The sequence below is a fragment of the Terrapene carolina genome, unplaced genomic scaffold, assembly GCF_002925995.2.
Source record: "Terrapene carolina triunguis isolate 2854851 unplaced genomic scaffold, T_m_triunguis-2.0 Scaffold85, whole genome shotgun sequence".
Classification (NCBI taxonomy): domain Eukaryota; kingdom Metazoa; phylum Chordata; order Testudines; family Emydidae; genus Terrapene; species Terrapene triunguis.
This window is the reverse complement of record NW_020664436.1, coordinates 22119656-22134314: the sequence shown is the minus strand read 5'-3', so window position 1 is coordinate 22134314 and position 14659 is coordinate 22119656. Positions and strand designations below refer to the sequence as shown.

General features: G+C 42.0%; 1 protein-coding gene across 1 annotated transcript in view; it reads right to left on the bottom strand.

Annotated features, from left to right (window-relative positions):
* PCNX2 (pecanex 2) overlaps nucleotides 1–14659 on the bottom strand; it is a 229616-nt gene that overhangs the window by 153434 nt on the left and 61523 nt on the right. The window contains exon 14 of the mRNA XM_026649526.1: nucleotides 5304–5475. Within this exon, the coding sequence (XP_026505311.1) occupies nucleotides 5304–5475 (172 nt within the window). The remainder of the gene's footprint in view (nucleotides 1–5303; nucleotides 5476–14659) is intronic.

Below are 14659 nucleotides of genomic sequence, written 5' to 3'. Positions count from 1 at the left end.
GTGGCCCCACTGACTATTTCCTGCTTCTGATGTACTTTAAAAAAATGCTGTTAGTTTTTGCTTCTTTCTCTTCAAATTCTTTTAATATATGGAGATATACCTATCTCATAGAACTGGAAGGGACCTTGAAAGGTCATTGAGTCCAGCCCCCTGCCTTCACTAGCAGGGCCAAGTACTGATTTTTGCCCCAGATCCCTAAGTGGCCCCCTCAAGGATTGAACTCACAACCCTGGGTTTAGCAGGCCAATGCTCGAACCACTGAGCTATCCCTCCCTCGGCCTGCCTAATTACACTTAACTTGCCAGAGTTTATGCTCTTTTCTATTTTCCTCAGTAGGATTTGAGTTCCAATTTTTAAAGGATGCCTTTATGCCTCTAGTCACTTGTTTTACTCTGTTTAGCCACGGTGACATTTTTTTTGGTCCTTACTATTCTTTATAATTTGGGGTATTTAATGTGAGCCTCTATTGTGGTGTTTTTAAAAAGTTTCCCTGCAAATTGCAGGCATTTTATTCTTGTGGCTGTGCCTTTTAATTTCTGTTTAACTAGTTTCTTCATTTTTGTGTAGTTCCCCTTTATGAAGTTAAATGCTACTGTGGTGGGTTTTTTTGGTATTTCCCCCCTCCAAGGATGTTAAATTTAATTATATTATGGTTGCTACTACTGAGTGGTTCAGCTATATTCACTTCTTGTACATATCCTGTGCTCCACTTAGGACTAAAGCAGGAATTGCCTTTCCGCTTGTGGGTTCCAGAATTAGCTGCTCCAAGAAGCAGTCATTAATGGTGTCCAGAAACTTTATTTCTGTAACCTGTCTTGAAGTGACATATACCCAGTCAATATGAGAATAGCTGAAATCCACCATTATTATTGAGTTGTCTATTTGTATAGCATCTCATCTCACAGAGCATTTCATAGTCTCCACCCTGGTCAGGTTGTCGGTAGCATATTCCTACTGCTATGCTGTTATTATTCAAGCACGGAATTTATATCCATACAGATTCTATGGTACAGTTTGATTCATTTAAGATTTTTACTATATTCGACTCTATGCTTTCTTTCGCATATAGTGCCACTCCTCCACCAGCACAAGCTATTCTGTCATTCCTAATATTTTGTATGTAAGAGGGAGGTGGAGAGGGATTACAAACTCATATTGGCATTTGGAACCTATAAAAAAATAGAAGCCAGCTGCCTTAAGCGTCTCACCCTCTTCTTGTTTTCTAGCTATGAAAGCAGGTAATTGTTGTAAGTTTACTTATTTTAGTAGCACCTAAAGCATCATTTCTGGCTCTTCCTCACCCATAGTCTGACCAAAATTTCTCATTTCTTTTATATCATGGTTTAAGGGCTAAGGCTTGCCTGAGTGAGAATGCAGGGCATTGACTTAACCCCTGCAGTCCCGTCCACCATTTTCTTCCTTTATAATGCAGTCCTCCCTCTGTACAGCAACAGCTATGTTGTAATGTTTCCTCATGGCCAAAGAGTTGGACAACCTCTTGCTGTTCACAAAACATAACGTTATCATAACAAGCTTCTGGATTCTTCAAGTTGGTAAATTTTGTATCCTTCTCAAGAGGTAGCAAATCCATTCTTTCACCACATGAAGAATTCTGAATGTAGATTCAAATGTAGGTCTTGTGTGTGGTTACACATTGTGCTGCCAGACTGCTGGAGCTGTCTGGGCTTAAACAGTTCCTTTAAATGGTGAAGATATTCAAGTATTTCTGTTTTCAGTATTCTACATTGTGCTAATAATATGGGGTGAAATCCTAGCCCTACTGAAGACAATGGAAGTTTTGCCATTAACTTTAATGGAGCTAGAATTTCACTCATGGTGTAGAGATCTCTTTATAGGTACAGCATGAAGTGAAAACTAAGGCATAGTATAATAAATTACAAGCAAAGTATATTATATTTAAGTCTTTTGGAGTTGTATATTGAGAAATCAATGAACTTTTGTCTGAAGGGCCATAGAATATACAACTAAAGTTTTCCAGAAGTACTGTGTTATTTCTGATAACTATGAAACTATATATATATATATATATATATACACACACACACACACACACACACACCTCTACCCCGATATAACGCGAACTGATATAACACGAATTCGGATATAACGCGGTAAAGCAGTGCTCCAGGGGGGCAGGGCTGCGCACTCTGGTGGATCAAAGCAAGTTCAATATAATACGGTTTCACCTATAATGCGGTAAGTTTTTTTGGCTCCCCAGGTACAGCGTTATATCGGGGTAGAGGTGTGGATTTTATATATATATAAAATCAACCAAAATTGTTGCACTTGGAAGTCTGACTAAGAAACTGGTGATTCTGAAGCTGCACAGTGAATTACTGTAAAAGGTTTATTACTAGATTGTGAAACAAACTCAATTCAGTAGAAACTTGTTAGATGCATAACATCATTACATATAAAATGTGTTTTAAACTGGTCTATGCCTTAGCAGGCAATCCATTTAGGAGATGATCAACAATAAATCAATGCCAGTTTTGCTATCTACTTAAATGGCTGTAGGATCATGCCTTTAAATCAGTTTCTTCATTGGAGTCAATCTTTAATTCCTTATTTCAGTTGACCTCATTGGGAGATTAACGTAAGTAAGAAGTGCAGAACTGAGCCCATTTCAGCCAATAAATGCTAAAAGCATGTTTGTTAATGTAAGTGGTTATGTACTTATTATGTGGTAGTTCTTATGAGTCCATAAGAACTATGAGTGAGATCGGCAAATCACTTGCCACATCATTGAACAGCTGACATCAGATGATGGCAAACTTCGGTGACTACTGCCCTGTGCTGGATTTGAACCAGTGACATAGGATCCATGTCTCATCAGCAAGCCCCTGAACTACCAAGCACCCCCAATAAAGATTTATTTGCCATTCAGTATTGAACCTAATCAATCTGAATTGAGAACCATGGAAGCTAGTAGGTGCTGAGCACTTGAGAAAATCCAGCCACTTCACTTAGGAACCTAAATGGGAGTTGAGTACTTCTGAAATCTGACCCAGGTTGCGGGTGCTGAGCATTACTGACAGAAAATCTGGCCCTTGATTTTCCCCAGTACCAGATATATCTGTGGGCCATTACTGCTGCTGCTCCTTTAAATAAATTAATGGAGATATCCTATCTCCTAGAACTAGAAGGGACCTTGAAAAGTCATCAAGTCCAGGCCCCTGCCTTCACTAGCAGGACCAAGTACTGATTTTGCCCCAGATCCCTAAGTGACCCCCTCAAAGATTGAACTCACAACCCTGGGTCTAGCAAGCCAATGCTCAAACCACTGAGCTATCCCTCCCCCCAGGGCATCTTTTCAGTGTGGGTGAGACACATTTGAATATTGTATTGAAGAACCAGGAAAAGATTCTATAAAAACTTCTTGTTTTAGAAGTGAAAAAGGAAATGGCAAAATACAAAAATAAATTGTCACCATCCACTTACCTGGTGTTATCTGTTAAAGCATACTGCAAACAAACAGTACTACTTTTGGCCTAAGAATTTGTGATAGGTTTATTAGGAATTAGGGAATCTTTTGGGGAAAGAGGAGCCTATATAGGAAGGATGGGCTCCACCTAAACCAAAACAGAACCAGATTGCTGGCATGTAAAATTAAAAAGGTCAGGAAGGAATTTTTAAACTAAGGGCTAGTGGAAAGCGAAAAGGTGCAAAGGAGCACTTAATTCAGACAGAGACATCCCACAGAGAGGGGATCTATTAATGAGGAGTCTCAATATCCTAGTAAAGAGAGGATAGAATTTGATAAAGTACAGGTAGGAACTGAAGAGAAACAGTCAAATGAAAAAAGAGTCCCATTCAATCACATCACATGAAGGCAGACAACTAAAAAGTGACACATTTTAAAAGTGTCTGTATACAAATGCTAGAAGTTTAAATATTGAGATGGGCGAACTTGAGTGCCTGGTATTAAATGAGAATATTGATATAATAGGCATCCCAGAAACATGGTGGAATGATGACAATGAATGGGACACTGTAATACCAAGAATTACCTCCTTTCACAGCTAGAAAACAAGAAGAGGGTGAGATGCTTAAGGCAGCTGGCTTCTATTTTTTATAGGTTCCAAATGTGAATATGAGTTTGTAATCTCTCTCCACCTCCCTCCCTCTTTTCCAGTCTGCTTCAAGACTCTGCTCCATGATGTCTCTAAGGTCAGCCAAAATTAGCACATTTATAAGCTCACTCATTCTATAGTCGTTGCTATAGTTTTTCCATTTATCTTATCCCTGGAGTCATTTAGGATTCTTGATGAATTATTTATCAGCATTTTTACTGTTCACTTTTGACAGGCAGATAAAATAAGATGTAAGAAGAAAATAAGTGATGCAGGTCTTCGTTTTCCCCCAGTCTGTGGTAAGGGGAAATGGGAGCCAACAAGTACATGTACAGTGCCATAAGTCCATCCTAAAAATAGCATAAGCAAACTTTAGCTGCAGCTACACACAGGCATAGCGATCACAGATGGAAAAGTCTTATTAAGTCATCTAGTCCATGCCACAAGCTTGCTTCCTCCAATACTTTGTTTTCTCTTGTTTTAAATGTCTTAAACAACTGGGCTTCCACCCCTTCCTTTGGGAGACTGTTCTACAGCCAACCCATCTCAGTGTCAGGAAGTTTTCCCAATATTAAGCCTAAGGTTTTTTTTTCAGTTTCATCCCATTTCTCCTCACTACCTTAAATTACGCCACCCTCATTGTTTATATCCTTCATTATACTGGTAATTGTTATAATGTTTTCCCCTTCATCATTGTTTACACACACAGCTCTTTGCCTCATGATGAAAATTTAAATCTATATTTGTTGCTCTTGTCTTAACCATCATCAGGTTGCAAATATTTTACCAGTAACGAGGTGCCCAGACACAATGCAGTATAGCAGGTGTGACTTCCCCAGAGCAGCAGAGAGTGGGGAAGGTTGCTGATCTGTGATGTGATGTCTTTGTGTATATGACCACCGTACAAAGCATAACTGAATTTCACAATGTCTTTTTCTAATATCATCAGTGACTGTTAGTTTTCTACAGAGAATACAAATATAATCCTTCTTTTTAAGAACTGATTTTAGGGTGAGGGATGGATGCCCAGTGCTACCATATTTGCATGCTGACTTCTTCAAAGTTTTTCTACAGGTTTAACCTTTAGATGAATGAAGGGGACAAAGACACTTCCCCATAACATTCATTTGATTGTCAACATGGGAAAATGCAGGCTCTCCAGCTAATGGTTAGCTCATTTTTACATTCACAGGCAAAGTATCAACTCACCTATTATATGGTCTCTGGCTGATTGGAGAGATCCAGGAGAAAAGAGCTTCAAGCCATATACTGTGTAAATCGAAGGATTTTTGTCTTTAGATCCAGCATCTAGCAGCAAAATAAGGCCACACAAGATACAAAAATATACTGGTCTGCTGTACATTATGATTTGATTGTGTCCCTGGAAAAGACAAACAAACAAAATATTTCTTAATGTTGCACTTCATCTTCCTATTTATATTCATGACAGTGTCTAAGCACTGCATAAAACTGATAGGGGGCAGAGACCAGCCAGTAAGTATTTTCTATACCATATTCCTGCTCTTCTTCTTGCCTTAGTTTCATTCATATGGGGTCAATTCTTCGAGTCCTTCTTCTCCATTCCACTCTGTCTTGAAGCAGTTCCTCAGAAACTCCACAACTAGTCAATTCCTTTTGTTTGACATCCATTCATCTAGTTTTGGGACTTCCAACTCTACTCTTACCCTCCACTTCTAATTTTAACATCCTGTTTCCTATATATTTTTCCAATCTTCTTTTCACATGCCTAAAACATCTAAGCCTGGATTCCCTCACCGTTTCTGTAATTGATACGACCTTCACACTTCCCCTAAATTGTTTGTTCTACTAATATAATGCTACAAGTGATTTTATCCACTTCTGAGTAGATTTTCAAAGGCACAAATGGCCCTTACAGAGCAAGATGCCTATCTGCCATTTGTGCCTTTGAAAATCTGCTCTTTCAGACCTTTTAATAATAATACAGAATTGTACAGAAGTCATTACCATACTCTGAGAAAAATCTAGATCTAGCTGAATCTTGCTCTTTAATAGCAAACTTTACATTTACATTTTTCCTTTCAAATGTAAAGCTAATTTTAATCAATGTCTGCTTCATGGTTCTTGACCTTTATGGCCAGCATTTATTAAATGAATGATAAAATTACAGTTTTTAATTTATATTATAATTTGCATTATATTAAGACAAGGTAGTTATTGCTACCAACAACATAGAAAAGAAGCTTTGTGGATCTCACAGGTATAAAGCTTCAACAGATATAAAACTTCAACCTTTCTCCTTTAGAAAATCGTGTGTGTGGTGTGTCTTATTGTAGATTACAAGTGAAATGAGTTTAAAGGTCTTGATTTAAATGCCATTGGTAGATGCCTGGTCATTACACAAAATATATACAGAGTTTGTCAGAACAAGCAGTTCTAGCTCAGAGAACACCTTCCAGCCCACCCTCTCCAATTCAGAAAGGGTAGGGATGGTACAAGGGAAGATTAACCCTTGAGTTCAAATTCGGTTCTCTTTCACCCCTGATGGAGTAGTTTCTACTTCTCCTCTGCCTCTGTTTTGCTTTCTATTGCCACAACTATAGCTGGTTCCCTACTGTAATGTTGTTTTGGCTCTGCACCAGGAATCCTAGTACTGCTGCCCCTGCTGGGACATATTTCTACATTGGAGAAGACAGGAAGGGACTCCAGCCACTTCCAGACTTTCTGGGGTAGACCCAGAAAAGAGACTTAGATTCAACATTGCAATGCCTTACTTTTACTCACCCTGCTACCTAATAAAGTCTACAGCACCAATTTAGGTTCCCAAATTCCCTATACAATGCATGGGGAGAGTTAGGTGTCTAAGAACGGGATCAACAAAAGCTGACACAGTGAGCGGGGAACTGACTAAGCTAACCAATGGGAGATGCCACTGAAAGGAATGAGCCATCACTCCTCTCCACTTCCCCCCCCAGCATCCCCTGATGCCACGAAAGCGGTAGGCGCTGAGAGTGGCGCTGATCGGCAGGACCCGCCAGCGGGCAGGAGGCGCTGGGGGAGGGGGAGTTTCTGGTAGGGGGGCTGCCGGTGGCCACTGCTCGCCTCCTCACCCCCACCCCCTGCTCTCCTCCTTTCCGTCTGCCCGCCCGCCTCCTCACCCCCCTCCCACCTGCCACTCGCCTCCCCGTTCATCTCCTCACCCTGCTTGCCCACCCGTCTCCTGCCTCACCTCCCAGCCCGCTTCCTCACAATTTGGTAAGGAATGGTGTCCCTAGCCTCTGTCTGTCAGAGGATGGAGATGGATGGCAGGAGAGAGATCACTTGATCATTGCCTGTTAGGTTCACTCCCTCTGGGGCACCTGGCATTGGCCACTGTCGGTAGACAGGATACTGGGCTAGATGGACCTTTGGTCTGACCCGGTACGGCCTTTCTTATGTTCTTATGATGGAAGTACAGGGGCCTGCCGGTCTCCCCGATTCGCTGTACCCATGGGAGGCTCTGGGTCCCACCCCTCAAATGGAGTTAGGCACCTCCCTCTGCTCAGGATTTACAGCTGTAGCAGGGTGGTCACCCGCTCCTGCCCTGCAGGGCTTGAAATCAGCCCTGGGAGAGGACTGAGACTGTGAGAGGGCTGCTGCTAGGAAAGCAGCAAGCCTCGGCTGATTGGGGAAACAGCCACAGCTGCGGCCATGCCCCAATCAGGCCACAGCTCGCCTGTATAAAAAGGCTGGGAGCCAGGAACTCTAAAAGGCTCTTTCCAGTCTTGGAGGGAGCAGGGCCTGGCTGTCTGAAGAGAAGGTACCGAGGGTGGAGCAGTGCTGGGAAGGGCCAGGGAGCTGGGGAGCTCCAGCCTAGCAGAGCCCCAGGCTGCAGGCCGAAGGAAGGGCCCACTAGAGGGTACTAGGGCTGCAGAGGGGCAGCTCCATTATAGGTGGAGGCAGCAGGTCCAAACCCCTCTTGCCTATGATGAGTGGCTTTTACACTGCAGTCTGCCCCAGTGAGCGGGGGCTAGATGGTGATTGGCAGTAGCCCATGACTGAGGCAAGGTAGGGATAGAGGGTTGGGGGTTCCCCTGGGTGGGGAGACGCTGAGACTGAGGGGGTATTGCCAGGGGGCAGCACCCCAAAGACAAGGGGCACCGGGTCCTGGGAGGGACACAGGGGCCAGCGGCAGCGGGACACCGGCCCGCAGAGGGCGCTCCAGAGGCTGGAAGAGCTAATTCCCTGGATGACCAGCAGGAGGCGTCACAGGGGTGAGTCCCACATGCTTACACAGCCATGAACCCTCTCCTGGAGTTAGGCATCTAAGTCGTTTCTTGCACAAAACAATGGAGGAGGAGAAGTTGGTGGTGGTACCCTGATAACCTTTAGCCCAGTGGTTACAGTACTCACCCAGCATGTGGGTTACCCAGGTTCAAATTCCCCCTCTGCCTGATGCTGCTGTAATCACTGGGCTAAAGATTACAGAGGGAGCAGGAGCATCCCCACCTATATGGTTTTGTGCCAGGTCTGATCTGGAAAGAGACCCCTACAAATGCCTACCAAATCAGGCCCCACCGGTGAGATAAACAGTTTGAGGATTCCACTATAGGTTAAGCATGAGCTAGATGCCTGGGACTTAGATGGCTGTGCACATGCAGATATGTAGGTGCCATGTGGACTTTAGAAGTGGAACCATAGGCACCTAGGGAAGTTAGGTTTTGAAGATTTAAATTTTCAACTTAAGCACCTCAAGTTGCAGTTAGGCAGCTAAATCCCTTTTGGATTTAGCCCTCTGTCCCCTCCAGCTGAAACAATCCTTGACTCAAAGATGTGGGTGGGGCAGCCTATGAGCAGGAAGAAGGAAGGGAAGGAGTGCACCTGGAATGGGCACAGGGGTGAGTCACTTTCATCTCAATTCCTCCTGCTGCTAGCTCCTCAGGCAAGTTGCTACTTGATGAGGCGACTGGGGGGGAGAGGAAGGCAGAAGTGAGAGAGAGACCTTCAAAAGCATCAGAAAAAGGCAAAGATAGTGACACTTCTACAGTGAAGTTGGTAGGCAAACTCCCATTGGTCTGGCTCACCCAGCTGCAAAACTCTAGCTGCCTCTGTCCACTTATCAGAGTATCAGCTGATATGACCCACTCAGAAGATAGCTTCATATTTTTACCTAATCTTGCAAACATACATGAGAACCAGGAATCTGTCTGTAAATCAGAGGCTCCTGCCACCTGTATTCTAAATAACATACAGAAGTGTTTACAATGGGCACCCTTACAACATTTATTTTTACCATTAGCCAAATCCTTAATGGGATTATATTTCCTATATCATTGCAATAGGCATTGCCATGATCACCAAGTGAGATGATGCCTTGCACTGCCTGCTTTCATGTCTTATTTCTTTGTTAATGAATTCACACCTCAGTTAAAGTTTTGTCCTGGGAGTCCAACCTCAAGTTTGCTCAGCCCAGACCCTAGATCTTCTCAAGAAAGAGAGTGTCACTTATACCTTGACAGCAGTAACTGGCCACCTATCTGATAGACTTGGCAGAACTCATTCAACCCTTACTCCGCAGGATCAACACCAGCTAACAGGATTGGGTGTTTTGGGCAGACTCTACTAGCCAAACTTTACCTAATGATCAAAAGTTAAAAGGAAACATTTTAAAAACTGCCTCTGCTTAATACTGTTACAACCTAGCTGGCTCATTACTGGGAAGTTTCCCCACACCAAGGCTGAGCTGGAGGGAGAGGATCTAGCCAGCAAAGGGCACTGCCTTGCCCAGTTTAACAACCAGCCAGTTGAGGTGCCATAATTCTTAGAGGACATTAAATTGAACTGTCTATTAAGTCAGAGGGGATTGGAGCAGCACACAAGTAGAAGCAGGCTGGAGGCAGCACTCTGGGAGCTGGATGCAGAGGGAAGGCTAGGGAACATGAGCCTGAGAATTGGGATTGCAAGCTGAGGGCTGGGCAGGAAACCTGTGGAGCCTAGTGCTTGGAGCACTAACAGTGCTTGCCTTTGAGCTCACAGTACACAGAGCACCCTACCAGACATCTAGGGGACAGGTGTTCATCACACACAGTAACATCCTGCAGTGTCGTCAGTTACACTACAGAAGTGTGGCTGTTTCCACATGCTCTAAACACTGTGGGGCCAAGAAACTGTGATGGAAATTCTAAGGGCAGGCACTCCCAACATTTTCTGAACATCCTTGCTTTTGGTCAGGCCAGAAATACCTTTAAAAACCCTCTTGCAATCCACCTAATCAGTGCTCAAATTACCGGGGGGCTTGTAGGGAAATGGTCCCCCTTATTAATGGGCCACCTCACTTCTATCTTATGGCCCCCTTACTTCTCACTACTGTTTAAATTAAAACAAGCCACTTGACATAGAGGGACCCATTACTTCCCCTCCCCCCAGAATTATCTGGAACTGCACAGAGAACACAAAAATGAAAATTCTTTTTTTTTTAAGTGTTTTCAGACATTTAAATAATTCAGTTTATCTTCTGGGAGATAGCTGAGTCCATTCTTTTCTTGTATCGGAATGTGGTTTGTCCATCACTAAAATACTGTACGTTTTCATAAGGGGCTTCCTGCCAGCTCCTTCAATACCAAGGTCTTTCCTCAGGCCTTACAAAAATTAAAATCCTGATTCCTTTCACTGTTTCCTTACATTAATCTTCCACATAGTCTGGGAAAAAAAACACATTATGTTGTGTTACCCAGAATGTCCTACCTTTTCTGCTTTTTTTAACTAACTCCTATAATTACAGTTCTCATTCAGCTCAGTTGGTCTTGGTCTTTTTTTTTTTTTTTTTTTTCCTTCAATCAATCATTCTTTGTTTTTGTTTTTTAAAAAAGCGCTTCATTGAGAGCTGAACCAATGCCACCTCATTCGGGTTGAAAGCTCATCATATCTCACAAGCTGTGTCATGTCAGCACTTGGATGAGAGACCTCCAAGGAAAACGCAGATTTCTCCAGGAAGTGACTGATGGTATGGGTGATTTAGTAGGTGGGACCTCTTTTCTCAAAACCAATATTAAACGTATGCCCTATGGTGCTGCTGAGTGGCACTGTGCTTTTGGAGGTGTTGTTTTCTGAGGAGGCTTAAAAGTGAGGCGCTGCCTACTCTCCGTTATGAGAGTTCCCAGTACACATTTTGCAAGAGTAAGTCTGTTAATCTTTGTTTCCTATCTCAGTTCCAACTTGGGTAATTATATTTTGCTTTCATTCCCTGTGCAGTTTCAGTCACTATAATATTCTTCTTCCTGTCCTTAATCATTGTATAGTGACACTATATGCTGGTAAACAGCTGCAGCTTTCCTCCACAGGAATGGCTCAATTTCAGCAGTGAGTGAAGCAATTCCTGTTTGTGTACTGAAGTATCATAGTAGTTTTGCCTGTGTAAGGATAGTTGGATCAAACTCATGGCTTGTGGGATTCTTTGGGATGAAAAGGATTACGTAAAATGTACCATATCACCAACATTATTCTATTTTTTTCATCAACATGAGCCATTTGACCATACACTAATGTGCTGCTACCTGAGGTGGCATTCCCCATCAAGTGCTGCCCTAAATGCCGATCTCCAATAGGAATGCTGCAGTGGAGGGTAAATAACCCTGTATATTTAGAACAAATTAAATGTCTTTCATTTACGTGATTCAAGCTGGTTCAAAAACATTTCTGTGGGGTGAGGGATGGAGAAAATACCAGCAGATATTTAAAGAAAATATTAACAGCTCTTCTGATAGCAAGCTCAAGGGTAAATAGAACATTTTATACACTGGCAATTCAAAGGATGCCTTGAGTGTGAAAAGCCAAAATCAAAGTGACAAGGATTCAGGTTTGCCTTATAAAATGTTGCCGTAAACCCATTTGTATTTGCAAAATGTAATTTAAGTGAGCACCTCTTCTCTATCCGTTTTTTAATCTGGAAGAAGGGACAAAGTGACCATAATTTTTTGGCCTTCAGCCAGGCTCATACTTTGGTATTAATATTGACTGATCTGTAATCGCTTTTAGGATCAATCAGTTAGCAAGGCAGCAGATTACTAGGAACTGGTGTGCTTACATTGCATCTTGGATTCAGGAAATGTGAATTAAGTCAAAGTGAAGCCTAGTTAGCATTTAGTCCTGGCCTCAATATGATACTAAAAGCTGCAATTTTCCCTCTCTCTTTTTCTCTTTAATAAGTTGTATGTCCATGAAAAACAAAGTAAACGTATAATGGTCAAATTAAGAGTGTTTTCTAGTTGTTTTTAGAGTGTTATTCATTTACCTTAGAGACAAACTGCATCCAAGAAAAACACTTAAAAAGCATTGAATTTTAGGAACAATTCTTCAGTGCCATGTGCACTGATGGCTAAAGACTATTTTAAGCTTTGAGCTACATTTTTGTCTTTTTTTTTTCTATTGAATTTTGGTACCCAGATTTTGACTTTAGCACAGTAACTACCTTAAGTCTTATGACTAGCTGGCCAGAGGTTTAGTTCCAAACAGCCCTCAATCCCAAGCAGATATATGATCATGTATAAATCTTTAAATTTTACTCCTGCTATTGAATATGTTGGAATGAGATTTCCCATGCAGTAGTCATAGTATTTTGCATTTATGGAGATCCTTTTATCAGAGAATCTCTAAACAGTTTACAAAAAGTGGGTAAATACTATTTTTCCCATTTTACAGATGAGGAAATTGAGGCACAGAGGGGGAAACTCAGGCTCATAGAGATTATCTAAAATCAGACAGTGGGTCACTGGAACACAGTCAGGAGCAGCATTGTGTCCACAAGGACCCCAATTATGTAACACCTTGACTGTTGACTTTAGAGCTGGGAAAACATCAACAAAAACATTAACAAATATTCTCACCAACTCTAATCACAGTGATATTCACAGCCCTTATATATTCATGTTATGTTGATATTCATCTGAAGAGGATTTGTTTACATGAAATATTTGTGAGTCCATCTTGGAAATCTCTTTGTGGATTTGGGATAGGACAGGAAGGAAGCTAGAGAAAAGAAAAAGCAGCAGCAGGGATGCGGATGTGATGGTGGGAGATGTCCAAAGGAGAAACAGGAGATGGTCCTCTGCTCTGGTAGTAATCCAGACTTCTAAGTGCCTTTTAGGAGGCACCTAAAAATACAGCCATATGCCCGGAGAGCAGCCAGACAATCAAAAAAAGGAAGAAATACTCCATGGCACCCATCTGTTAAGGTGATATCCTGACATATTTGCCACTTGATGTCCCATGGAGCAAATATTGCCTAGGTCATGACAGACCACTCAAGCTCCCCAGTCACAGGGGACAAGCAGCAGTAGAGAGAGGGATTGCTGCGGACATGGGTGTTGAAGGAGGGCCTGTCAACTGTGCCTCACATGAGGGTGATTGCTCAACATTGAGAGGTTACTCGTGAGGCTGGGAAGTGGATAATTGACAGGAGGTAGAAGTTCCTTGAAGAGATCCAATATCTGCTAATTCTCCTACAGCAGCACTTGCTGGAGAAAACAAGTTCCTGTTGTATCAACAGCTGGAGGTGGACACATTAACGCCTTTCAGAGGTTTAAGGATTAGAGAAAAACACATTCTCATCCCATGCCAGCTGGCTACAATGGGCATGCTCCCAGACCAGACAGGCTTCCATTGAAAAGGGATGCAGGAATTGCAGTTTATCATTGACACAAGGAAATTATAAATTTAAGGAATAATTTACAAAATACTGCTTGCTTTGTACTGGTCAATTTCATCATAATGAAATAACTTCATCCTGGTAAAGCTGGCCTGCCCCTGAGTCCTCCTGCAACATCTTTAGATTTTTTTAATTTTTTTTTACTGGGATTACCTGATTATATGTACAGCTGGTTGGCAAATTATTTTCCCCTGTGAAAAATTTAAAACAACAACTTTTTTTTAATTAATTTTGTGAAATTATTTATTTGAAATTTTTAGGTTTTGGGGTTTTGGTGTAAAAAAAATAAATAGCTCCAAGCCTGATTATTATTTTCATTTTTTCAACAACACTTGAAAATATTCAACAAAAAATAGTTGGTTTGTTTTTTGTATTTGTTTTCCAACAATTTTTGTTTAGCTGAAAAGCCATTTTTTCAATTAAAAATAATTTGATGGGAAAATTTCAACCAGCTCTATTTAATGTTTTTCTCCTGTGTGGCTGTATTTCTGAAAGACACAAAATGGAGAGGAGGGGAAGAAGAGGGGGAGGAGGGGAGGAAGCGTGTGTGTGTGTGTACACACGTGTACATGCACAGCAGGAAACATCAAGGGGCTTGTGAATGAAAGCCAAGTGTCTAAGCAGGTGTTAGGTGGGAGTTACTTGCCTAAGCTAACCCAGTGCAGGGTGAGTGAAAATCAGGCCCTACCCTCTCTCAGAAAGCAGCATTAGAACTGTCAGCAGCAAGAATTAGGCAACTAAGAGAACATTCCAAAACTAAATGCCAAACAAAACTATTAAAACCATCAGAGGGGTAGCCGTGTTAGTCTGAATCTGTAAAAAGCAACAGAGGGTCCTGTGGCACCTTTAAGACTAACAGAAGTATTGGGAGCATAAGCTTTCGTGGGTAAGAACCTCACTTCTT